The sequence below is a fragment of the Muntiacus reevesi genome, chromosome 14 (genome assembly GCF_963930625.1).
Source record: "Muntiacus reevesi chromosome 14, mMunRee1.1, whole genome shotgun sequence".
In the NCBI taxonomy this organism is placed as follows: domain Eukaryota; kingdom Metazoa; phylum Chordata; class Mammalia; order Artiodactyla; family Cervidae; genus Muntiacus; species Muntiacus reevesi.
Window position 1 is genome coordinate 44,826,264 of NC_089262.1, and position 24,648 is coordinate 44,850,911.

The 24,648-nt window shown below is 40.8% G+C and overlaps 2 protein-coding genes across 2 annotated transcripts in view; one reads left to right on the plus strand and one right to left on the minus strand.

Annotated features, from left to right (window-relative positions):
- The first annotated feature begins 623 nt into the window (after positions 1-623).
- Positions 624-12,532, plus strand: LOC136146502 (granzyme A-like). The gene is made up of 5 exons (XM_065905410.1): positions 624-812; positions 5,328-5,466; positions 7,232-7,373; positions 7,572-7,841; positions 9,848-12,532. The coding sequence occupies exons 1-5, from the start codon at positions 746-748 to the stop codon at positions 10,007-10,009; spliced, it is 780 nt and encodes a 259-aa protein (XP_065761482.1). The 5' UTR covers positions 624-745; the 3' UTR covers positions 10,010-12,532.
- Positions 12,533-15,295: 2,763 nt separating this feature from the next.
- CDC20B (cell division cycle 20B) overlaps positions 15,296-24,648 on the minus strand; it is a 59,384-nt gene continuing 50,031 nt past the window's right edge. The window contains exons 10-12 of the mRNA XM_065905304.1: positions 23,010-23,135; positions 21,759-21,876; positions 15,296-15,396 (exon numbers count right to left, since the gene is read on the minus strand). Coding sequence (XP_065761376.1) covers positions 15,296-15,396; positions 21,759-21,876; positions 23,010-23,135 — 345 coding nt within the window. The remainder of the gene's footprint in view (positions 15,397-21,758; positions 21,877-23,009; positions 23,136-24,648) is intronic.

Sequence of the window (24,648 nt, forward strand, 5' to 3'; positions counted from 1 at the left end):
GAAAGGAAGGGAAGGAGGGAGGGAGGAGAAATTCAGATATTCTCACATGTCTAAAGTTGTAAAATCAAACCATCAGGGGAAGCACAATCAGAGGCTGGCCTGGAAAGAACCTCCAGGAAAGAGGCTCCCACCAGCCTCTGTCCCCACCTGCCAGATTCCAGACAGGGGCACAACAAATTACCTCCACAAAGTGCAGAAGGAAAATCCAGGCAGGAGCTTATGAACAAATAAGATTCCCTCCTACATTTCCATGTGTCCTTGGCTGATTCATTCTTGCAAAATCCTAGGCGATGACTAAAAAGACATTTGGCTAGTGACCAATTTTTAGGCAACCAATTTTAAATCTCTGATTAAAGTCTATAAAGAGCTTTCATTTATGCTAGGTAATGGATAGAGAAGATAATGTTGCTGATGATGAAAACTAGAATGCTCAAAACCTCAGCTGAAACATTTGAGGTCTCTTGTCTCCTATCTTCTGATGGCAACAAGGTCCCATAGTCCCCGCCTGCCATGGATTTACAACTCTCTCCCAGAAGAGGTCCTCGCCGAGGGGTCACACCCACTGGTGAGGGGTGGTTACTCACCGTCCTCACGTGTGGGGTTTCTTTCCCTAATGCCTAACTTTGAAATTGGAAAGAAAGAAAAGAAAGGAAACCACATCCTTTGTACTCTCAGTATATAAATAAGAGCTAGTCAAGAACTGAAAACAGATTTCACATTGATTGATGTGGAGACACCAGCCGCAATGAGGAACTCCTCTACCTTTCTGGCAGCCACTCTCTCGATTGTTGCTTTTCTCCTAATTCCTGAAGGTAAGACTGATCCTTGTCATTTCCACTATAATAAATTAAATAACATGGAGTAGACTTTTTGGCAATATTAATTAAGTGTTCTAAGAGGAGACTTTTTTTCTGCAAGTCTTAACATTCTTCCTTGGATGTTACATTTATCTTTTTTTTTAATTTCTATTCATTCATTTACTTGGTTGCACTGGATCTTGGTTGCGACATGTGGGATCTTAGTTCCCAGACCAGGGATTGAACCCGTGCCCCTGCATTGGGAGCACAGAATCTTAACCACTGGGGCCCCTGGGCAGTCCCTCCACATATATCTTTATTTTAGAAGGAAAAATCCTTCTTTCTTCTTTACAATTCCTTTATTAAAAGATAATGGAACCACCAGTGCTGCCAACTTGTGGCTTGAAAATTGCCCAAAAGGACACTGTAAATACAAGTCTTTATGTCTGTAATCAAACAGACATAAAGCTCTTAAATTAAGAAAACTAATAGCACCTTTCAGGAAAGGAATAGTGACACCTCAGCCTTTCTTGCTGCAGAAAATGCATAGATAGTTTTAATGACAAAATCAACTGTACTTCAATAATCCATCAGTCTTTAAAAGAAAACCTGACCTAGATGTACCCCCCAAGTCAAAATGATTCAAATAGTCTTCATTTTTTCTCTAGGCTAGTATGTCCTTGGGAATACATTAGGACACTGGGAGCTCTTGGCAGTGCTATAGCGTTTTGTATTAAGTATATTATTTGATGCACTTAGTAGTAACCAACTAGCCTGATTTTATGTGAGCTGCACAGGCGTTAGTTTAAAATGCTGTAAAAGTCATGGGATTCTCTCTAGAAGGGTAATAGGGCATAGCCCTGGGTACAATAGCCCTGAGTAGCTCTAGATATTCCTTAAAATCTTTCTAGGCACTAATAACGACTCTGGGGCTAGGCTGAACTGTGCCAACAAGTATAGAGCTTGGGTCTTCTCCATGTCTGGCAGTTTTTGGAGGTAGAAATGGTGGACAAGGGCTGATGCAACCTATCTTACCAAAAATTCCTGAGGAAGATCTCTGGTTTATCTTGCACCTAAAAATAAGGAGAAATTTTAGAAATAATAAGGTTGCAGGACATTAGAAATAGAAGAATGGACAGAGTACTATTAATATAAGCATGGGCTTCCCTTGCGGCTAGGACACTAAAGAATCTGCCTGCAGTGCAAAAGACCTGGGTTCGCTCCCTGGGTTGGGAAGATCCCTTGGAGGAGGGCATGACAATCCACCACTAATATTCTTGCCTGAAGAATCCCCATGGACAGAGGAGCCTGGCAGGCTACAGACCATGGGGTCACAAAGAGTTGGACATGACTGAGCGACTAAGCAGCAGCAAAATATAAGCGTGTTCCAACAACTATGTTAGAGCATGTTATTGTTGTTGTTTAGTCACTAAGTCATGTATAACTCTTTTGTGAACCCATGGATTATTGCCCACCAGGCTCCTCTGTCCATGGGATTTCCCAGGCAAGGATATTGGAGTGGGATGCCATTTTCTACTCCAGGGGATCTTCCCGTCCCAGGAATCGAATCCATGTCTCCTGCATGCAGGCAGATGGGCTGAACCACTGGGGAAGCCCATGTCCTATGAAACACTGAAACCAAGCATATTAAAAAAAAAATCCAATCATATCTTTTCTTCAAAGGAAACAGCAAACGCAAATTACTCTGTTTCCTTCAGTCAGAGAGAGTAGTATGGGTCCCCAAATGGAACAGACACAGCAAAGCAAGATTTGATCCTCTAGACAGGTTGTCTCAATCTTTCTACACATTAGAATCCTCTGGAGGCTTTGAAACAATACTGACATCTCAGCCCTGGTCCTATTTGATTTTAACTTATTTTGATTCTAGGTGGGAACCAAGAATTGCTAGTTTTTAAAGCTTTTCACCTGTTCTAATTCCTCTTCCCGAATCCTAGTTTGTGGGAGATGGGGACTTTTTTCTGTGCTCACCAATCACAGGACTCTGCAAAATGAAGTATTGTACTGAGTTTACAATTTCTACAGCTCAGACAGTCCAAAGATGCATCTTTGGAATCCATCTCTTCACGATATCCATCAGGAAAACTGAGATGTAGGTGAAGTTCTATTTGTTTCTCTAAGTTCCTTATCCTTTTACTTCTAGAGCCTAGGATTTCCCCTCCCCAACTCCCTTCTGGAAATGAGAGCCCTTCTGGACACCCATTTTCCCTATCCCTCTCATCATTTACATCTCATTGTAAATCTGGCAATGAGTTGGCTTTAATAAAAGAGTAACAGGCACTGTGCCCTACTGAAAGAACCAGGAGTCCTAGTCAATGGTCAGGAGCAATGTTTGAGAAGAATCCAAGAACATCTGGTGCAGGAACGTGGCGCTGAGAGTATATCAAGAGGGCACAACATCCTTTCAACCAACAGGGATGGTTTGCCTTCTACTTCCATCTCAGTTCGGTTCAGTTCAGTTCAGTTCAGTCACTCAGTCATGTCCGACTCTTTGCGACCCCATGAACTGCAGCACGCCAGGCCTCCCTGTCCATCACCAACTGCCGGAGTCTACCCAAACCCATGTCCATTGAGTTGGTGATGCCATCAACCTATCTCATCCTCTGTTGTCTCCTTTTCCTCCTGCCCTCAATCTTTCCCAGCATCAGGGTCTTTTCAAATGGGTCGGCTCTTCACATCAGGTGACCAAAATATTGGAGTTTCAGCTTCAGCATCAGTCCTTCCAGTGAACACCCAGGACTGATCTCCTTTCGGATGGACTGGTTGAATCTCCCTGCAGTCCAAGGAACTCTCAAGAGTCTTCTCCAACACCACAGTTCAAAAACATCAATTCTTTGCCACTCAGCTTTCTTTATAGTCCAACTCTTACATCCATACATGACCACTGGAAAAACCATAGCCTTGACTAGACAGATGTTTGTTGACAAAGTAATGTCTCTGCTCTTTAATATGCTGTCTAGGTTGGTCATAACTTTCCTTCCAAGCAGTAAGAGTCTTTTAATTTCATGGCTGCAATCACCATCTGCAGTGATTTTGGGCTTCCATCTCACTCTTCCCTAATAATAAGTCTCTACTCTTGGTCTATCACCAAGGAAATTTGGCTAAGGCAGAATTCTCTCCTTATAGCATCTTCTCACTTCTCTTCATTAGAAAAGGGCTTAAATTAAACCAAGTGGTTCAGTCTGGAGATTGAAGAAGAGTTTCAGGTGCAAAAGATAGTCTCTCAATTTATAAAGGCTGCTGCTGCTAAGTCATGTCAGTCATGTCTGACTCTGTGCGATCCCATAGATGGCAGCCCACCAGGCTCCCGTCTCTGGGATTCTCCAGGCAAGAATACTGGAATGAGAAGGGTGCAAATTTCAATAAGCAAAAGACTCATGATGACCAAAAAACTCATGGGTAGGGTTACAGCTAAAAGGTGTTAATGCCAGTTTGTAAGCTGTGGTGTTTTTCAAGATCTCAGAGTGAAAAGGGCGGTTTTCAAGCTTGTAAAAGCAACTCTGCTTCCCCCAGATTAATACTTAGCCAGAAAATGGGAGGGATGGGCAGACGCCAGCAGTTCCTGTAGCACCAGTTACTGGTATAAACTCATGCACAGTTGTCTGCCCTTAGCAAGTCCTGAGGGCTGAGGCCAGTGGTTGTGACAGATTTCCAGCCTGATAATCCCTGGACCTGCCAATGGCATGGCTTCTGTGGGTGAAAGAGCCAAACCTCTCAGATTCCAACAGGAATGGGATTTACATTCCGGTATCTGATCTGGGCTTTGCTGGTGGCTCCATGGTAAAGAATCCACCTGCAATGTAGGAGCTGCAGGAGACACCAGTTCGATCCCTGGGTCGAGGATACCCTGGAGGAAGGCATGGCAACCCACTCCAGTATTCTTGCTTGGAGAATCCCGTGGACAAAAGAGCCTGGCAGGCTACAGTCCATAGGGTTGAAAAGAGTTGAACACGACTGGAGAGACTTAGCATGCATGCCCACATCTGAAATAGACATGAAGGGGGGTGGAGTATGCCCTCATCCCTCCTCCTCTCTATGTGGGAAAAGCATATCTAGCCTTGCTGCTGCTGCTAAGTAACTTCAGTCGTGTCCGACTCTGTGCGACCCCATAGACAGCAGCTCACCAGTCTCCTCTGTCCCTGGGATTCTCCAGACAAGAATACTGGAGTGGGTTGCCATTTCCTTCTCCAATGCATGTATGCATGCTAACTTGTTTCAATCGTGTCTGACTCTTTGCGACCCCATGGACAGCAGCCCACCAGGCTCCTCTGTCCACAGGATTCTCCAGGCAAGAATCCTGGAGTGGGTTGCCATTTCCTTCTCCTTGTCTATGCTGCTGCTGCTGCTGCTAAGTCGCTTCAGTCATGTCCGACTCTGTGCGACCCCACAGACGGCAGCCCACCAGGCTCCCCCGTCCCTGGCATTCTCCAGGCAAGAACACTTAGAAACGTGATTATAAGTAGAGCTCTTTAGGGTGGTCACTGATATGACTTGTCTTTGTCTTTTGAATAGATCTCTGTGAAAAAATTATTGGAGGAAACGAAGTGACTCCTCATTCAAGACCCTACATGGTGCTACTTAAGGGGGAAAATATCTGTGCTGGAGCTTTGATTGCCAAAGACTGGGTATTGACTGCAGCTCACTGTCACCTGTATGTTCTTGGGTTTAAAAAAAAAAAATTTGTGGAGATAGCCTAACTTGGGGGAATATTAACAAAGAGAGTAAATATCATTAAAGCCACAGGATCTTCACATCATTTACATCTTTGGCAGCTTGCTTTACCTGCAAAAGGGAGTTGAGGCCAGACTTATCCCCAGAGAATCAGACCAGTGAGGAAGCAGCATCCAGAGCACTTTTGGAAGATCTCCTCTGGAGCCACCAGGCTCAAGGGCTGCAAGTCTTGGCTTCTGGTCTTGACCTCATGATGGTGCAGAAGGGAGAAAAACTTCAGTGTCCCCTCAGGGACCTGAGCACCACTGTCAAGTAAAGAAGGCTTCTTTTGAAAACCTTCCTGTTTTCTTAAAACTTCTCACACCTTCAGCCATTTCATAACCATGGTCAACCACAGCCTTCAAACCACTTTCAGGGCTGGTCTTTTCTTCGTCCCTAAATCAAGCCTCTAAACTTGGGCTGTCCATTATGATAGCCACTATCATGTTGGTTATGTGAGTTATCTATAGTTATATACATTTTCATTCATTAAAATTAAGTCAAATGACAAATTTAGATCCTCAGTCTCACTGGCCACATTTCAAGTCCTCGGTAGCCTACATGGGGCTCCATATTGGATAGTGCGGACTTATAGAATATTTCATCGTCAAAGTATACTCTACTGAAAGCGCTGTTCTAAGGTCTAAGTGAGACTGATATCAGCTGTGTAATGGAAAAACAGCTGTGTGAATATATTGTTGGTGTAGTTTGTGCTAAGTTATGAAAGATAATGGCCTTCATCATTAATACATCAGAGAGTATCTTGATTTTATTAACCAAAATGAATCTTCAGCATGGAATAAGAAAAGGAAGATCTGAAGGAGCCCCCCTTTAGACCACCTTTCCCTCAAATACACACACTCAGTGCCATGCACATAGGGTCTTCCATTAAGCAATCTATTTCTGAAAGTTTGCCCATTTAAGATAAGTTTGTTGTCCTCTTACAAAGATTTCTTCAGTGCATTAGTTCTACAACTATTGAGTGTCTTTTGCTTTTGTTGTTAGACCACTGAGATTTCTGTTTTCCAGTTATCTGCAGCTGGATTCTCTATTACAACTAAAGGAAGGTTAAGGGGACAGCAGTATAACTCCACCAAAGATCCCAAGACTTGGCTTAGCTACCATGGAATTCTCTTTTTTAATATTTATTACATATTTATTTTAATTTTTGGCTGTGCTGGGTCTCCATTGCTGCGAGCAGGTTTTCTCTAGTTGCGGTAAGCAGGAGCTACTCTCTAGTTGTTGTGTGTGGGCTTCTCTCTTCAATGGCTTCTCTTGTTGTGGAGCACAGGCTCCAGGGCCCAAGGACTTCCGTAGTCATGGTGCACTGGCCTAGCCGCCCAGCGGCATGTGGAATCCTCCCAGACCAGGGATGTAATCCGCGTCCACTGCACTGGCAGGCGGACTCCAACCACTGGACCAACAAGGAAGTCCCCCATGGAATTCTCTTATCATTTGATTTTCAATGAATCTAGTTTAGCTTGTTATAAATAAGCTGCAGGTCAGCATGATGATAATGATAATGATAAATTCATAAACAATTCACTTTTATTCTTTAAAGTATACATTTTTTTTTCTGAGTCACAAACAGGTATTTCCACAGCAAGCACATTTATAGATGGGACAGTGAAACTGATCAGCCCATAATATGCTTAGCTCCTGATTTAAAGAGTAAACCAAATTAACAGTATTGTGTCTGTTTTCAGGAACCAGAAAACCCAGATCACTCTTGGGGCTCACTCAATAACCAAGAAAGAGCCTGAAAAACAGATCAGGTTCATTAAGAAAGAGTTTCCCTATCCGTGCTATGACCAGGACACACATGAAGGCGATCTTAAGCTTCTAAAGGTACAAACCTTTGATTATACTTTTGACTGATTCAAAAGTCATAGAAGCTCCTACAGTCTGGCTTCTGATATGGAAATCTTTCTCAGTGGCCTGATAACTGTATAAGGGGGTCCCTGGCGGTTGGGCTAGAACTTAAATTTAAAAAGTGACATTTTTATTATCTTGTTCTGTTAACTCTTTTTGCTTGCCTTCCAACAGCTGAACAAAAAAGCAACACTTAATAAAAACGTGGCTATCCTTCAGCTCCCAAAAGTGGGCAGTGATGTGAAACCAGGAACTGCGTGTCGAGTTGCAGGGTGGGGAAAGTTTCACAATAATTCCCCTCGGTCCGATATTTTGAGAGAAGTCAATGTCACTATCATAGACAGAAAAATCTGCAATGATCAGTCACACTATAATTATAAACCTGTGATTGGACTGAATATGATTTGTGCTGGAAGCCTCCAAGGTGGAAAAGACTCCTGCGAGGTAAGTAAAATAAGATCCCAAACTTGAAATGTTGGGTTAAGTCATACAGATATAGAGAACGCAATGTCATGATTTGCATTGGCTTTTACAGGGTCCTAGTGCTTTTTAAAGAAGTCTGATAAAACTCCAGTCAAATAAATTAATGTTCTCAGCTCAGATGAGTTGTTCATCAAAAATAACATGTTCACTGCTAGTGCCTGGGTTGAACTACTGCATATTCTTGATTTTATATCAAAAACCACTAAGAAGCAATTTTTTCTCATTTTTCATATTAACATATATAGATCTAAACTGAAAAAAGATATGTAACACTCAGGAGAGCTGAAGTCAGGGTTCATCTAGGGCCTTCAGTACCTTTGCCCATCTGAGCAGTCCCTAATAATCCCTCTGCCATTTAGCCAGGTAAGTCTGAAATACCTGCATTCCCAAGACTGACTGAAGATCTTGGAGTAAACTGCATAGCTTCCTAGAGCCAAGCTCGACCTTTGGAAACAACTTCCAAGCACTCCATACCAGAGAACATGCAAGCCTCCCTCTCAGCATGCCCTGAGAAGGGCTGAGACAGGTCTCTGCTTAAAGACAGGAGCAGAAGAACACTTGACTACGGTTTAAGCACTGAGCACTGGTCTGTCCCTTCTCACCTCCCTGGGGAGGAACTGTGCTCTCAGAACCTTTCGTTTGCAGAACTCCATGTACAAGCCTCGGTGACTCTCCACCCAGCAACACCCATCATCCCTAAAACCATAGCAGGGAAACAGCCAATTGGGTCTCTAGACTTTAAATATCATTAAATATGCTGATCTAGAGTTCCTTGGGGCTTCCTTTGTGGCTCAGCTGGTGTAGAATCCGCCTGCAATGTGGGAGACCTGGGTTTGATCCCCGGGTTGGGAAACTACCCTGGAGAAGGGAAAGGCTACCCACTCCAGTTTTCTGACCTAGAGAACTCCATGGACTGTATAGTCCATGGGGTCTCAAAGAGTTCCTTGAGAGAATGCAAGGTCACATACTGGGTACTGCAGTCACAAGAATAAAGCATGACTTACAGCTTAACTGAAGCCTCCCTCCTGGAGGAACCAGGCAGCTCTGAAGTGTAATCACTGACTTCCAGGAGCATCCATCTAGCATCAGATGCTCAAGAGACTTGGGAGGAAGAGCGAAGAATAATGCAAATTCCACAAGAGGAGTACTTTTCATCTATTTTGTTCACTGATCTTGTCCTAGTGTCTAGAAGACTACATGGCACCTGGTAGGTGCTCCATGAATATTGACTAAATGAACAATGTTTGCTAGAGAAGAATGGCGTTTGTGAGAGTTTGAAGGAACTGACCTCCAAGGTCTAATTTTAATGTTCACTGAGCCTATGATAAGGTAATAGACCCAAGCTTTATCATGTAATTTTCTCTTCAATGGTTACTGCATTGATGAAGTTTGAGTTTCATTTGATTTAAGTTTAAGTCTTTCACATTCCATATGCTCTTAAGAGATATTATTGTATAACTTACTTCATTAAATGTTTCTTTCTCATTTAAGAAAAGAGAGATTTAAGGGAGCAATTTCTGTTTGAGAAGATGAAGTACAAGTTGCTTTGGTTTTGTTCCTTTGAGAAAACAATTAACTCCCAGAAGAACTAGAAAACATAACTTTTATTCTTTGCCTCAATGGCCATCTGCATTTAACTATTTTATGCCTTGAGTTACTCAGCATTTTGAGAAAATGACAAAAAGGAGTTTCTAAAGCAGAGAGTCTGTCTCAAAATCACTGGATTCCACAAATTAATAATTCAAGTTTCATTTCAATTTTCACTGCTTTGTAAACAAATAGAGAAAAAAAATTGACTATATCATTGAATATTCCTCAACATTTTGGTTTTTTAAGCACTCATCATCAAGTAAGTCAAGGCTGGTCTTAACTTCACATTAAATGCTTCACATTGAATGGCATTTCTTCCATGCTGCTAGTGGTCATACTTGATGCTGATCTCCACCATTCCTCTTGTTTTCCCCAAGGGAGATTCTGGAAGCCCTCTGATATGTGAAGGCACTTTGAGAGGCATCACTGCCTTTGGCATGCAGGGGAAATGCGGAGACCCTCGAGGGCCCGGCGTCTATATCCTTCTCTCAAAGAAACACCTCAACTGGATAGTTAAGACTATGAAGCAAGTGGTTTAGATACTTGTATTTCAATAAAAAATGTTATTGAAGGATAGTTGATTACAATGTTATATTAGTTTCAGGTGTACAGCAGAGTGAATCAGAGTTACACATATATCCACTCTTTTTTTAGATTCTTTTCCTATATAGGCCATTACAGGGTATTAAATAAGAGTTCCCTGTGCTACATAGCAAGTTTTTATTATTTACCTATTTTAAATAAATTGATAGTAGTGTGTATATGTCAGTACCAATCTCTCAATATATCACTCCCCCCATCCCTGATAACCTTAAGTTTGTTTTCTACATCTGTGACTCTACTTTTGTTTCATCAATAAGTTCATTTTACCCTTTTTTTTCAATTCCACATACATGTGATATCATATGATATTTGACCTTCTGTGTCTGACTTACTTCACTCAGTATGACAATCTCTAGGTCCATCCATATTGCTGCAAATGACATTACTTTGTTCTTTTTCATGGCTGAGTAATATTCCATTGTGTATATGTACCACATCTTCATAATCCATTCCTCCAATTGACATTTAGGTTGCTTCCATGTCCTGGTTATTTTTAAGTGGTGTTGCAGTGAACACTGGGATGCATATATCTTTTTGAGTTACGGTTTTCTTCAGATATATACCCAGTGCTGTCATTTCTTAATTTCATCATAAATAAAATCAACTTCTATCACTGCACTTGTCTCCTATAACTTATAGTAGGCAGATATCCACCAACAAAGTGGAACAGAGTAATATAGAGACTTTGCGGATAATGCAAGGGACAGATCAAGGGACCAGGGTCACCTGTGTCATCCATGTGATAAGTTACATGCAAATTTGACTTGAATTATTCACTTCACTGATTCAATGGGCCGGACCTAGCAGGAGGAACACTAAGGTCAGTCTGCCTAGTAACAAGTACAATCAAGGGCCCAGCAATTCTGCAATAAACAGAAGCAGCCAGTCTGAAGCATTTGGATTAAAGGGAAATATTTGCCCTTCACAGGCCACTGTTCCACATCAACACCTGCTACTCAGATTTATATACAAGAATCTGAGTCCATTGGGAGAAGCAGAAACAGGAAATGCCTTAGAGTATTTTTCAAAGCAGGCAAGAAATGGAAGTTAAAATTCTAGGGGATATTAACAAGGCACTTAGCTAGAGAAAGTCAGCCTCCTTTCTCAGTAGTGTGAATTTAAGCCTTGGGTTACTAGGTGATTTCTTGGCCCTCCTTGTCCTTGAGCCTGGGTAGGTACAATCAACATGGTTACGGTGGCTGCCATCTCATACTAGGGAGTGAGTGTTGAATCACGGTCTGAAAGTTTTCTATGGGAGAAAAACCAAGATGTTCATTCAGCATAGTGGATAGTCATCAGTCCAGTAGCCGCATCAAGATGAGATTATATGAACAGATTCCTTTGATTTCCATCAGTTCATTTTGGAACATAAATCTTATGTGTGTATATGTATGTGTATACACATGGTTATGTTCAAACTAAGAACACACAGCAACACTAAGAGACAGCTTCTTAAAACAAATGAAGGGACATAGCTTATAGACTGACCAAAATACTGGTCCACTGGTTTTCAACCATGGCTGCCCATTAGACTTACCAGGCTCTTTAAAATTACCAATGTCTATGCCTCACTTTTAGAAATTTTTATTTAATTTGATGAGAACCAGGACAGAGTGTTCTTTTTATAAGTTTCCCCCAATGATTTTAATATGCAGCTGGTGATAAGAACCCTTATATTAGAAAGTGAAATCTCATGTTGATATCTAAAAGAGAGTCACTAGGATGATATTTTAGATGCCTGCTATAATCCATAATTAGGATTTTAATAGCAATAAGAAGATGAAATATTCTCTACTGGCAACATTTATTATAGATTTTGAAGTTCACTTAAAAATACTTGTGTGAAACTCTTGTTCATTGCTGGTGGAATGTAAATTGGTAGAGTTTCTTAGGAAAAGTGACAGTGTCTATCAAAACTGAAGACACACATACGCTATGACTTAACAATTCTTACTCTTGGGTATAGACCAAACATAAATGAGGGCTTTTCCCCACCAAATATGTGTGTGAGAATGTCCATAGCAACTTTATCCTTGAAAGTTAAAATTAAAAATAAATGTTCATCTATAATAAAATAGAAAAACAATTGTTGTATATACAATGGGATATTACACAGCAATTAAAAGACCAAACTACAGTTACATGTAGCAACAGTAACTACTTCTACAAGTTTAATATTGAGTAAAAGAAACCAGACTTCACATAAAAGAATATTTACTGTATTACTACATTTATCTGAAGATTGGCAGAAGGCAAAATTCATGGTGACCAAGGTTGGAATAATGGAGGGGTGTTGACTAAGTGACACAAAGAATCTTCTGGGGTAAAAGAAATGTTCACATCTTGATCTAGATGATTTACTCATAGATCTTGATCTTAATCTATTCATAAATTAAATACATTGAGCTATACACATAAGATTTATATGCTTTATGTGAATTATTACTCAATAAAAATTTTATACTACACTATTTTTGTAGCTAAGGCTTCTGTTTTGTGTATTGTCTGAGTTCATTTTTTTCTTTACTGAAACCATATTCCAGACGTCCATAAAACTAACAGCAGTAAAAGATATATTGCTGTTTTTCTTAAATGAGAACCTTGTTCACATACCAGTATTAATTGAGAGAAGTAATCTTTGGTCCTTTGGTCATGTCATAGTCTCATGAGATTTTTAAGAAAGATGTAACCATATCAGAATGGTGGGGGACACTGGAAATGGTCTCACCATTTTGCTCCTTTCCCTGCTAAACTTTTTCTATAGTTTATACTTGGCTAAATAAGAGCAAATGACAGCCATTATCTTAAAAAGAAGAGTGTGCATTACAGGGATGTATCTTGTTTGCACTTTTGGTGACCTAAAATTTTGTAAGATAAGAATTACTAGCACTACCAAGCATATTTTCTGAGTTTAAAAACGGGAAAAGAACAGAATACATTGTTAATTTGTCAGGAGAGTCCTAACACTCCTTTTATTTACTATTCCACTTTTCAATTATCAAGGCATTTATTTGGTTTTTTTTTTTTTTTTTTTTGAAGAGAGATATTAAAGCAGTGTGTGTGTATTGGTAAAAGCCATTTATGACAAAGTAAAGAAATTAATCAATGTATATTAGTTGACACATGCAAAACATTCCAGAGGGTACTAAAAAAATATAACATATGCCCCCTCAACTCCTCAATATAATTTTGTGAAAGAAATAAGCATGCTAAAGTTTAAATAAACAAAGATTCCCATACTAATAGATTTTTAAAAACAACTAGAATAGTTATATTAACACAAAGTAGGTGACACAGGCTGATACCAAGAGTTCAAAGCCAGGTAACATTATTTCAAAACAGAGGACAGGACTTATGTGAAGGTACAGAGCAAAGGAATTGAGGAGCAGGAATTCCAGACTAGAAGATAAGAGCTTCAACAAAGGCATAAGGCAGGAAATCACAGAACAGCCCAGCGATAACACAGGAGGTGAGTGAGGATTAATGTTAAAAAGAAGTGACCTGATGGAGCTTGATGGACCTTGATGGAAACCTTAGCAGTTATCAAATCCAAAGCCCTATTTGCAAATGTCGTGGCATACCCAAGGTCACTCAGTAAGTTTACGGCAGAGCCTAGTTAAGTATAGTTCCCCTAACTTCAGATTCTGGGCTCAGGACTCCGAGGTTAAGGTCAAGGGGGGTTAGATAATGGGGAGTCACTGAGAGTTTATGAGCAGGGGGTTGGGGAGGATCAGCACAGTGCTTTTAGAAATTAAACCTAACAGTAATGTGGAAACCCATTAAGAATAAAGACAGGAAACCAGATAGAAGGCTGCTGCTGCTGCTAAGTCACTTCAGTCATGTCCGACTCTGTGCGACCCCACAGACGGCAGCCCACCAGGCTCCCCCGTCCCTGGGATTCTGCAGGCAAGAACACTGGAGTGGGTTGCCATTTCCTTCTCCAGTGCACGAAAGTGAAAAGTGAAAGTGAAGCTGCTCAGTCGTGTCCAACTCCTAGCGACCCCATGGATGGCAGCATGCTAGGCTCCTCCATCCATGGGATTCTCCAGGCAAGAGTACTGGAGTGGGCTGCCATTGCTTTCTCCAGGTAGAAGGCAATTGCCACAAATTTGTCATCAGGTGTGTAGGACATTACTAGGGTGAAACAAAAGATAGAGAACAAGGGGTAAACTGAATAACCAGGAGGCTCCCTGAGTGATGGGATGACTAGGGTAAGATGAGATCATTAAGACAGAAAAGGGAGTCCCAAGTAAGTCTTTGTCTGAGAGGAAATAATCCATATGCTTAATCCATATTAAAGTTAGTCACTCAGTCATGTCCGACTCTTTGTGACCCCATGGACTATAGCCCACCAGGCTCCTCTGTCCATGGAATTCTCCAGGCAAGAATACTGGAGTGAGTTGCCATTTCCTTCTCCAGGAGATCGTCCCACCTCAGGTATCGAACCCAGGTCTCCCACACTGCAGGCAGACTCTCTATCGACTGAGCCACCAGGGGAGTCCTATGCTTAACATAGAGGAGCACTTTAATCAATGTTTAAATGAGTAAGTTGCGCTTATTCAAGTGAATAAGTTGTGTTTTTAATGTACTGAGTTTGAGCTAAAGACAGAAAAGGATCTCAATGAAGAAATAACCAAGGGACTTCCCTGGTGGTCCAGTGGTTATGACTTTAAGTTTCCACTGCAGGGGCATGGGTTTGATCCCTGGTCAGGGAACTAAGACCCATGCATGCCGTACCACATAGCCAAAATAGAAATATATATATAATACATATATATAATACATATTATATTTATATATATATATATATATATATATATATATATATATATATATATATATTCAGAGACCCAAGTATAAGGCTGGAGCTTGGGAGAAAAGCGAAGTGGGAAAGACGAGTTTAGAAATAGTTGCGGTAGATATTCTTGTGACTATAGCAGTGAAAATGCATCTCTAACAAGGAGGAGACAGAGAGAGAAGAAGAAAAGGGGAGGAGGAGGAAAGCAGAAAGAGAAGCACAGAACGAGAGACCATGTCTGGAAGTTGTGGTGGGACGAAACAGAGCCAGTAAAGTAACCTGAGAAAAGGTCAGGGAACAGGCATTCACCTCAGGAAAAGCACCATCTTGTTTGAGCCTCATGATAATGCCATGGAGAAGGCAAGGCCAGTATCATTATTCTCATGTCAAAATGAGGAAGCTGAAGCTGGGAGGGGCTGAGTAACTAGCAACAATTCCATATGCAGGCTGTGCCATCTGCTGCAGCAGAAAAGACGCGGGTCTGGTCTGGACTCAAAGCCAGGTGTAGCACTCGGCCTCGGTGGTCTGTGGGAAGATAGACAAGACAGTGTCAAGGGCTGTTACCTAGGACTGGGAAGCAACCTAAACTGGGGACCATGAATCCCATCCCAGGATAAAGGGCTTCTCCAAACACCTGCCACATTCAGGGCTGGCGCTCCCACTGCACCTTTGCCAAGAAAACACAGTCAGCGTGGGCTCTGGGGGACACCCTAAAGTGGCCAAGGTTCTGCTTCACCACTCCCCTTCAGGGTGTTTCCCCCTTGTATTAGATCCCTAGGGCTGCTGTAACAAATTACCACAAGCTACACGGCTTAAGACAACAGAAAAATATTCTCTCACAGGCCAGAAGTCCCAAATCAAGGGGTTGGCAGGGCTGGCTTCCTCTGGAGACTCCATTCCCTGCCTCTTCTAGTTCTGGCAGCTGTTGACCATCCCAGAATGGTGGCCACGTCACTCCAGTCTCTGCTTCCATGGTGAAGTTGCCTCCACATCTGTGTGTCTGTTCTCCTCTGTGTGCCTCTTATAAGACACTTTCTGTTTCATTTAGGGCCTATTTGAACAATCCAGAATGATCTCATCTCAAAATCCTCAACTTAATTACACCTGCAAAGACCCTTTAACCAAATAAAGTCACATTCCCAGGTTCCAGGGACTTTGACTTGGATAGCTCTGAGGGGACCAGCTTTTAGTTCCCCACAACCTCATGCCTTCTACCATTATTATTTCTGTATTCTCGATTCCACCAACACCCAGGAATTCCCATGGCCATGTTCCTACCACACATCCCATTCCTCCTCTTATCTTCCCCTGAAAGTAATCCCTTGAGAATCTTGGTTTCAAGAAGCTAATCAAATAAACTCATGCCGCTTAAGGGAAAAGGACACAAAAATCTATCCAACAAAGTAAACATGAGCCTTTTGTGTGAAATTCTGAGGACAGTACCCCTCTTTCTGTTATCCAACTGGCCATTTCTCAAAGAACATTCTATGGGACAATAGTTTTATATGAGGTTGTTAGATATTTAAAGATGAAAGGAGTCTTTAATGATCATGTTAATTTGGAAGCTCCAAGTTAAGGAAATTAAACAGGATTCCTTATTTCAAAACTGCCATATGCATTATAGGGCTTCCCTAGTGGCTCAGTAGGTAAAGAATCTATCTGTAATGCAGGAGACCCAGGTTTGACCCCTGGGTCAGGAAGATCCCCTGGAGGAGGAATTGGCAAAACACTCCAGTATTCTTGCTTGGAAAATTTCATAGACAGAGGAGCCTGTTGAGTTACAGTTCATGGGGTCACAAAGAATAGGACACAACTGAGAGACTAACACTTTCATATGCATTATAAATATTTGGGAGCAGAGGCAGCATTTCTGAAACTTACTTGGTCCTTTTGACTTGAGCATCTTCAAGGACTAATGATCCTCAGAAACTATTTTGCAAAACCTATCCTAATCCAACAATGACTTTCATGATCACAACTTTACACTGAAATAGACAAAGCTGACTCCATGAAAGAAAACTGGAACTAGGACAAAGGAGGAAAGACGGAGGGGGATATGTTTCTGACTGGGTAGGTATTTGGGGGCACAAATAAAATCAAATGAGATGAGTGTTCACCCCCTCATAGAGCAGTATAGCTTACAACTCAATTGAAGCTGGAATTTTAGAAATAATCTTGTTCTCTGACACAAGATTCTCAACAGCAAAGAGTGTAGCTACACTATTTCACTCCTAAAGGAGACATTTCTTAGATACTTAGGGCTTTTTCCACCTACACACAGAACTCCCAGCGCTCTCCTTCATGCATACACAGACACACACAATATGCACAGAGAAATGCCCCCAAGGACACATGGGATTGGCCCTAGGCATGTTGGTGCATAAAAAATGTTTAAATTCATCGATATAATGTCATCCTTTTAATTTAGAGTTGAAGAAAAACTTTAAGAATATCAAACACTTTGTTCAAGGTCACACAGCTGGTTAATGACAGAGCCAGAACTAGAATTCAGTTCAAAGCTTTAACTGTTTACCATGCTCCAAACCCAGCATAAAGAAGAGTTTCTTTTTCTATTAAAGGCCAGTATCCATTATTATGCTGGGAAAGATTGAAGGCAAAAGAAGAAGGGGCGGCAGAGGATGAGATGGTTAGATATCTTCATCATCTCAATGGACATGAATCTGCACAAACTCTAGGAGATAGTAAAAGACAGAGGAACCTGGCATGCTGCAGCCCATGGGGCCACAAAGAATCAGATAGGACTGAGTACTCACACACACACACACACACACACACACACACACACACACACAAGACATATAAATGAAAAGCAACCTAATTTAGTTAGGAAATTTGGAAAACTCAGCAGTGGCCACAGGACTGGAAAAGGTCAGTTTTCATTCCAATCCCAAAGAAAGGTAATGCCAAAGAATGCTCAAACTACTGCACAATTGCACTCATCTCACACTCTAATAAAGTAATGCTCAAAGTTCTCCAAGCCAGGCTTCAGCAATATGTGAACCGTGAACTTCCAGATGTTCAAGCTGGTTTTAGAAAAGGCAGAGGAACCAGAGATCAAATTGCCAACATCCACTGGATCATCGAAAAAGCAAGAGAGTTCCAGAAAAACATCTATTTCTGCTTTAGTGACTATGCCAAAGCCTTTGACTGTGTGGATCACAATAAACTGTGGAAAATTCTGAAAGAGATGGGAATACCAGACCACCTGACCTGCCTCTTGAAAAAACTGTATACAGGCAAGGAAGCAACAGTTAGAACTGGACATGGACCAACAGACTGGTTCCAAATAGGAAAAGGAGTACATCAAGGCTGTATATTGTCATCCTGCTCATTTAACTTTATGCAGAGTACATCATAAGAAGTGCTGGACTGGAAGAAGCACAAGCTGGAATCAAGATTGCCGGGAAAAATATCAATAACTTCAGATATGCAGATGACACCACCCTTATGGCAGAAAGTGAAGAAGAACTAAAGAGCCTCTTGATGAAAGTGAAAGAGGAGAGTGAAAAAGTTGACTTAAAGCTCAATATTCAGAAAACTAATATCATGGCATCTGGTCCCATCACTTTGTGGCAAATAGACGGAGAAACAGTGGAAACAGTGGCTGATTTTATTTTTCTGGGCTCCAAAATCACTGCGGATGGTATTACAGTCATGAAATTAAAAGATGCTTACTCCTTGGAAGGAAAGTTATGACCAACCTAGACAGCATATTAAAAAGCAGAGACATTCCTTTGCCAACAAAGGTCCATCTAGTCAAAGCTATGGTTTTTCCAGTAGTCATGTATGGATGTGAGAGCTGGACTATAAAGAAAGTTGAGCGCAGAAGAATTGATGCTTTTGAACTGTGATGTTGGAGAAGACTCTTGAGAGTCCCTTGGACTGCAAGGAGATCCAACCAGTCCGCCCTAAAGGAGATTAATCCTGGGTTAATTGGAGGGACCGATGTTGAAGCTGAAACTCCAATACTTTGGCTATCTTATGCGGAGAGCTGACTCATTTGAAAAGACCCTGATGCTGGGAAAGATTGAAGGCAGGAGGAGAAGGGGACAATGAAGGATGAGGTGGTTGGATGGCATCACCGACACAATGGGCATGGGTTTGGGTGGACTCTGGGAGTTGGTGATGGACAGGGAGGCCTGGCGTGCTGTGATTCATGGGGTTGCAAAGAGTCGGACACGACTGGGCAACTAAACTGAACTGATACCAATGCTTTAAAATTAAACCTAAAAAGAAAATTCTATTCAATAAATATAATCAGTGATAAATACTCATGCATTCTTTATTATGTGCATTAAGATGAAAAGGAAGGAGGGAGAGAAAGTGGAAAAAGGAGTAACAGGGGGAAAGTCCCAAATCTTTTATAAAACAGACTTTGAAAAATATCTTCATTTAAAAGATGGACAGCTACTTCCAGAACTTGTTAGGAAAATGGTCTTTGGATGGAAACAAAAGCATTCTTGAAATACTTCTTTCACATTCATGACAATCTTAGTTTATAGGATAGAAGGAAATGCCACCTATTTCAGATGAAGTTCTTCTTTAGAATCTACATCCCCACGTTCCAAGAGTACTGTCACTGGAAGTATTGACAGGTTGGTTTTCTTTATGCAGCAACAGCCATAAATGAGGCCATGTACTGACGCATGTGTGATGGACTGATGGAACCTAATCAAAGGCCAGATCTCACTTATAAGCTAGAAAGTCACCTACCACTGTTTCAAAGCTTAGAAATTTCAGCCTTGGCGGTGGGGGTGGGGGGGTTGGCGGAGCGGGTAGGAGGGGAAATTATTAGGCATCTTTCTCCTATAGTCAGATGGATAAGAACCTCTTTAACTAAAATTTTCCTTCAGAGAATTATGACTGTGCGTAACAGGATAAGAATTACTGAAAGCATGACCATAATTGAGAATAGCTTCTTTCCAGCTTTTTGACCACAATTCATTGTCAAAACTACATGTGGTGACCTCATAAATATACATGCAAATGTATTGATAACAAGGACAAAAGTTTCATAAAGTAAAACCTACTTTTCCATTTTTCCATTCTATACCATACTATTTCTTTTTTTTCAATGCTGATCTTGACCCACGATGGAAATACTGACTCACAGTAAAAACACATAGAAGCTGAAGACCTCAGCAGCCCCACACCATGTGGCATTGCCCCCTGAAGGGTGTTCACAGAGCAAGATCTTGAGATGTTCCCATACAAAGACTTCCCAATGCGCTTGGGAAACACCAAATGGTTCCTCTAGGAGTCCCAATACATGTAATGTATCAAAGGCTTTGAGACATCATTAAGAAAGAAAATCTGCTCTTATTTAACTCAGAATTTCCAAATTTATCTGACCACATGATGTGCATTTGTAAAACAATCTTCCTGCTAAATATTTTGGGGAAATATTGTACATAGAAGAAACTACTGAGTCAGAGATGAAAATTAGTGTCTAAAAGTTCAAAATTAACTGCATCTTCTCCAACCAAAAACATTTTAAAGGAAGTAGAAAGGGTTAAATATACTCTCTGCTGTCTAATATTAAAAAAATTCACAAATCATTAAAAAGTATAACTTATTATGACCAGAAAAACAGAAAAAAAAAAAATAAAAGCACTAATACCTTCTCTATTCTGAGCATCAGCAAATTCATGCAAAAGTTATCTATCAGTACTCCCACCTAGGTTTTAAGGCTTGATTTAAAATGTTTCCATAAACTAAAAAGGTCTGGTAAATTGTAATTAATATATGCAAAGGACCACTTCATGCTTCTCCTACACCCATCCTGGCACTGAAGTGGCTCTGTCAAGAGCTGTCTGTATTTTTATTCACCAAGTCACACAGTATAACAGCTGAAGGATAGGAAGTTATTTTGAGGCTAACCAGAGCTCCAGCCAGGATGAGCAGCAGAAGCAGGAAGACCCTCTGTTAAGGTGTTTTGTCGTTGCCAAATAACATTCCCAGAATCTCCAGAGAGTCATGGCATCATCACCATATAATATCATATATATTTGATTTTTGTCTATCTTCTCCCACAGAAGTATAGGCTCCATGATGGTAAGGATATTGCCTGTCTGGTTCACCTGTGTATGCCCAGCACCATCAAAGTTGCCGTACATAATAGATGCTTAATATTAATAAATAAATGTTGAATAAATACATTTCAGGGATGACCAGAAAATGAGTTGAGTGGCAAAAGGAAGAAGACAGAATATATAATCAGAGGTCTACAAGAGACTGGATGTCAGTGCCCTGTTCCTTCAACAACCAACACTTCTATTTTCCTCAGCCCCCACTTAATATTTCAGATTGCACCCAAAGATAGTTTAAGACTCTTAAGAACAAGGCCTGAGTCTTGTTCTCCATCATGCAGTCTTGCTCTCAAGAAGTAGCCAGTAAGTGTTTACAGAACCACACCAGGAAACAACATCAGTCTGTCTTGAAAGGGCAGAGGCTCCCCCAGAATCTCATGTTCTGGAATGGTCTTCCCACATAGAATAATGTCACCCTTTTCATATTTTCTTAACTTCCAAACATTACAACACTGTTGGTTCTTCTTCCAAATAGGGTAAAATAAGTTACAATGCTAACTCCAGAGTTCAGAAACACAGTTTGAAAACTGCCCACAATTATCACTTCATCATCCCTACATTATGCAAAAAAAAATGACCATTATAACTGATGAAAAATCTTAGTCAAATTCAGAAACACTCATCTATCCCTGAGGTGTGGTAAGTAGGGTATTTTCCTCTGATAAAATATACACTTCAAAGAACTAGAAGAAGAAAATCTTCCACCCATGGCTTTTTCCATCAATAACAGCTCACCTTGCAATAGGTGCATGTCATTTTACCTACCTATATACTTACCAAAAAATCCACGTGACCTGGCCAGACTAGGACAGGTCCACATAGTCACATCATTCTTGGGAGAACCTTGGCCAGTTGTAATCTCCTTTGTCTTAGGTAGCCAGGTTAGGGAACAAATCTGTAATAATGACCCCCCCCCCCAAAATACAGAATTATGGCAATTTCTGATTCATTGAAAGCATTTTAAACTAGGTCTAGGCAGTATGTTCTGTCCACATCTACTTTCCAGTCTACATATAAGGTTAGGGTATTAGAGGAATTATGTTAGTTCCAGGAAAGTTTATCCCAAAGCAACAAAAAACTAAATATACAAAGAGACTTAGGCACAATGAACCTATGAATTGAAGTGGACTATGATTATTTTATTTTCTTGGGCTCCAAAGTCACTGCAGTCAGTGACTGCAGCCATTAAATGAAAAGACACTTGCTCCTTGGAAATAAAGCTATGACAAAACAAGACAGTGTGTTAAAAAGCAGAGACATCACTTTGCCGACAGAGGTCCATATAGTCAAACCTATGGTTTATCCCGTAGTCATGTGTGAATGTGACAGTTGACCATGAAAAAGGCTGAACATCGAAGAACTGATGTTTTCGAATTGTGGTGCTGGAGAAGACTCTAAACAGACCCTTGGACTGCAAGGAGATTAAACCAGTCAATCCTAAAGGAAATCAACCCTGAATATTCATTGAAAGGACTGATGCTGAAGCTGAAGGTCCAATACTTTGGCCACCTGATGCAAAGAACTGACTCATTGGAAAAGACCCTGATGCTGGGAAAGACTGAGGCAGGAGGAGAAGGGGGCAACAGAGGATGAGATGGTTGGATGGCATCATCAACTCAAAGGATGTGAGTTTAAGGAAACTCAGGGAGCTAGTGATGCACAGGGAAGTCTGGTGTGCTGTAGTCCACGGAGGGTTGCAAAGAGTCGGATACAACTTAGCTACTGAACGACAACAGCATGATCATTGTCCAGTCAGACTGCTCCCAAGTTTCACAGTTAAAGCAAAGCTGAGAAAGAAAATGGAAAAAAAAAAAAAAAAAAGGAAAAAAAAAAGATACACAAGTTAAAATAACTTGCAACTCACAGGTGAAAAGGGTTTCACAAAAAAAAAAGACCTCTTAGGAGTTGAAACTCCTATAGATTCAGCAGCTAAAGAGAGGTGTGTTTGGGTGCTATGCTCTATCATATATTATTTTCACAAGATTCTAGAAGATCAGAACGAAGGTGAACTCCAGGAAAGACATTTACCTGTGAGTTTGTGCTTGAGGTCTGGATGCTCTGTCCAGTATTTATGTCCAGGATGTATAAGCATCCATCCTTCATTCCTCCTCCAACAGCGAGGACTTCAGTCTGCCAGGGACACCAATCAATGGCCTTTAAAGTTTCAAATAATCACAGAGGCAGGTCAGCTTTGGAGGTGAACTCATGAATGAGATGCACACATATAACCAGAAGTTCCAGAGTTCTGCTCCCATGGCAGATCTCCAGAACCTCTGATCCAAAGGCAAGAGCTACAGCCCTCTCCAGAGAATACTTCTCATGGACTAGAAATCACCTATTGGTGTCTTCTTCAAATTTAGGTAACGAGTGCAAGTATTTCAAACAGAAAAATTACACAATAATATGTTTGAAAAACTACATTCAACATATCCAAAGGGGCAAAAAATCTGCTGCTAAAATAGTTGACATGTACCTCTAGAATCTGATCACCAAATGCAGTCTTCCTCTGGTTTGTCTACCTGTGTCCTTAGGTTCTAGGTCAGAGAAGGGAACAGAAGAGAATGGAGAGCTATACCTGCTTGCTCGCAACACAAAAATCTTATGTTTCAAATCCTAATGAAAGGTTGCTGCTACGAGCTATGAACGACACCAGGATTCATGTCCTCTGGAAGAGAGGGATTCAATCCAGGGCCAGAGACAAGGCTTGATCACTCAGAGCTTTTGTGTAGCAAAGCTTTATTGAAGTATAAAATGGAGAAAGCTTCTGACACAAACATCAGAAGGGGACAGAAACAATGCCCCCTTGCTAGCTTTTAGCAAGGTGTTTTGTACCTGTTAGCAACTTGCTAATCGAATAAAGGAACACCTCAAAACCGAGAGAGTTGCACCAGGCCCCTCTCCCACAACATGCATTTGAGATAGCACTGACACAAAGTGAGTCATCCCCAGTCATAAAGTAATTGACATGAATCTTGAAGAAGGGCAGATCTCCAAGCAAATACATAGTTTCCTTAACATAGCTTAAGAGAACATTTCCATGAGTAAGAGGTACTGGTTTGTTGATCCATTATCAGTTCAAGGTTTGAGTCTTAGGGGAACCAATTTGAAGAAAGGCAGATTCCAAGGAAAATACATAGTTTCATTAACATAGCTTAAGAAAAACTATGTTAACATTTCCATAAGAAAAATCACATTGTTTAGCTCAAGGTTTGAGAAAAGTTAAGTTCAGGTTGAATTGGGTGTTGCCATGACAAGACAGGATTAGAAGAGAAAAGAAAAAAAAAACTTCTGCCACTTGCAGTTTATTTCCTCCGGCCACCTGGGGACCTCCAGCCTTCCTACCAAGGCTGTTAATCCTCTCACTAATACATTTTAGAAAATAAAATTGCCTATTCTTTAGTTATAAATTACTACTGCTAATCCTGACGTTTTCACTTATAGTTTCCCATGTTTAACATATTTTTCATAATTATAATTTTTAATTATCCCACAATATTCTATTATGTTATTATACTCTAATTAATGTTTGTTCTCGTGCTGCACTCAGGTTGATTTTTTTTTCATTTGTTTTTTTTCCAAATGGCAATATTTTTTTGGCTGCACCACGTGCAGCTTGTGGGATCTTAGTTTGCCAACAAGGGCTCAAACCCGGGCCCCCAGCAGTGCA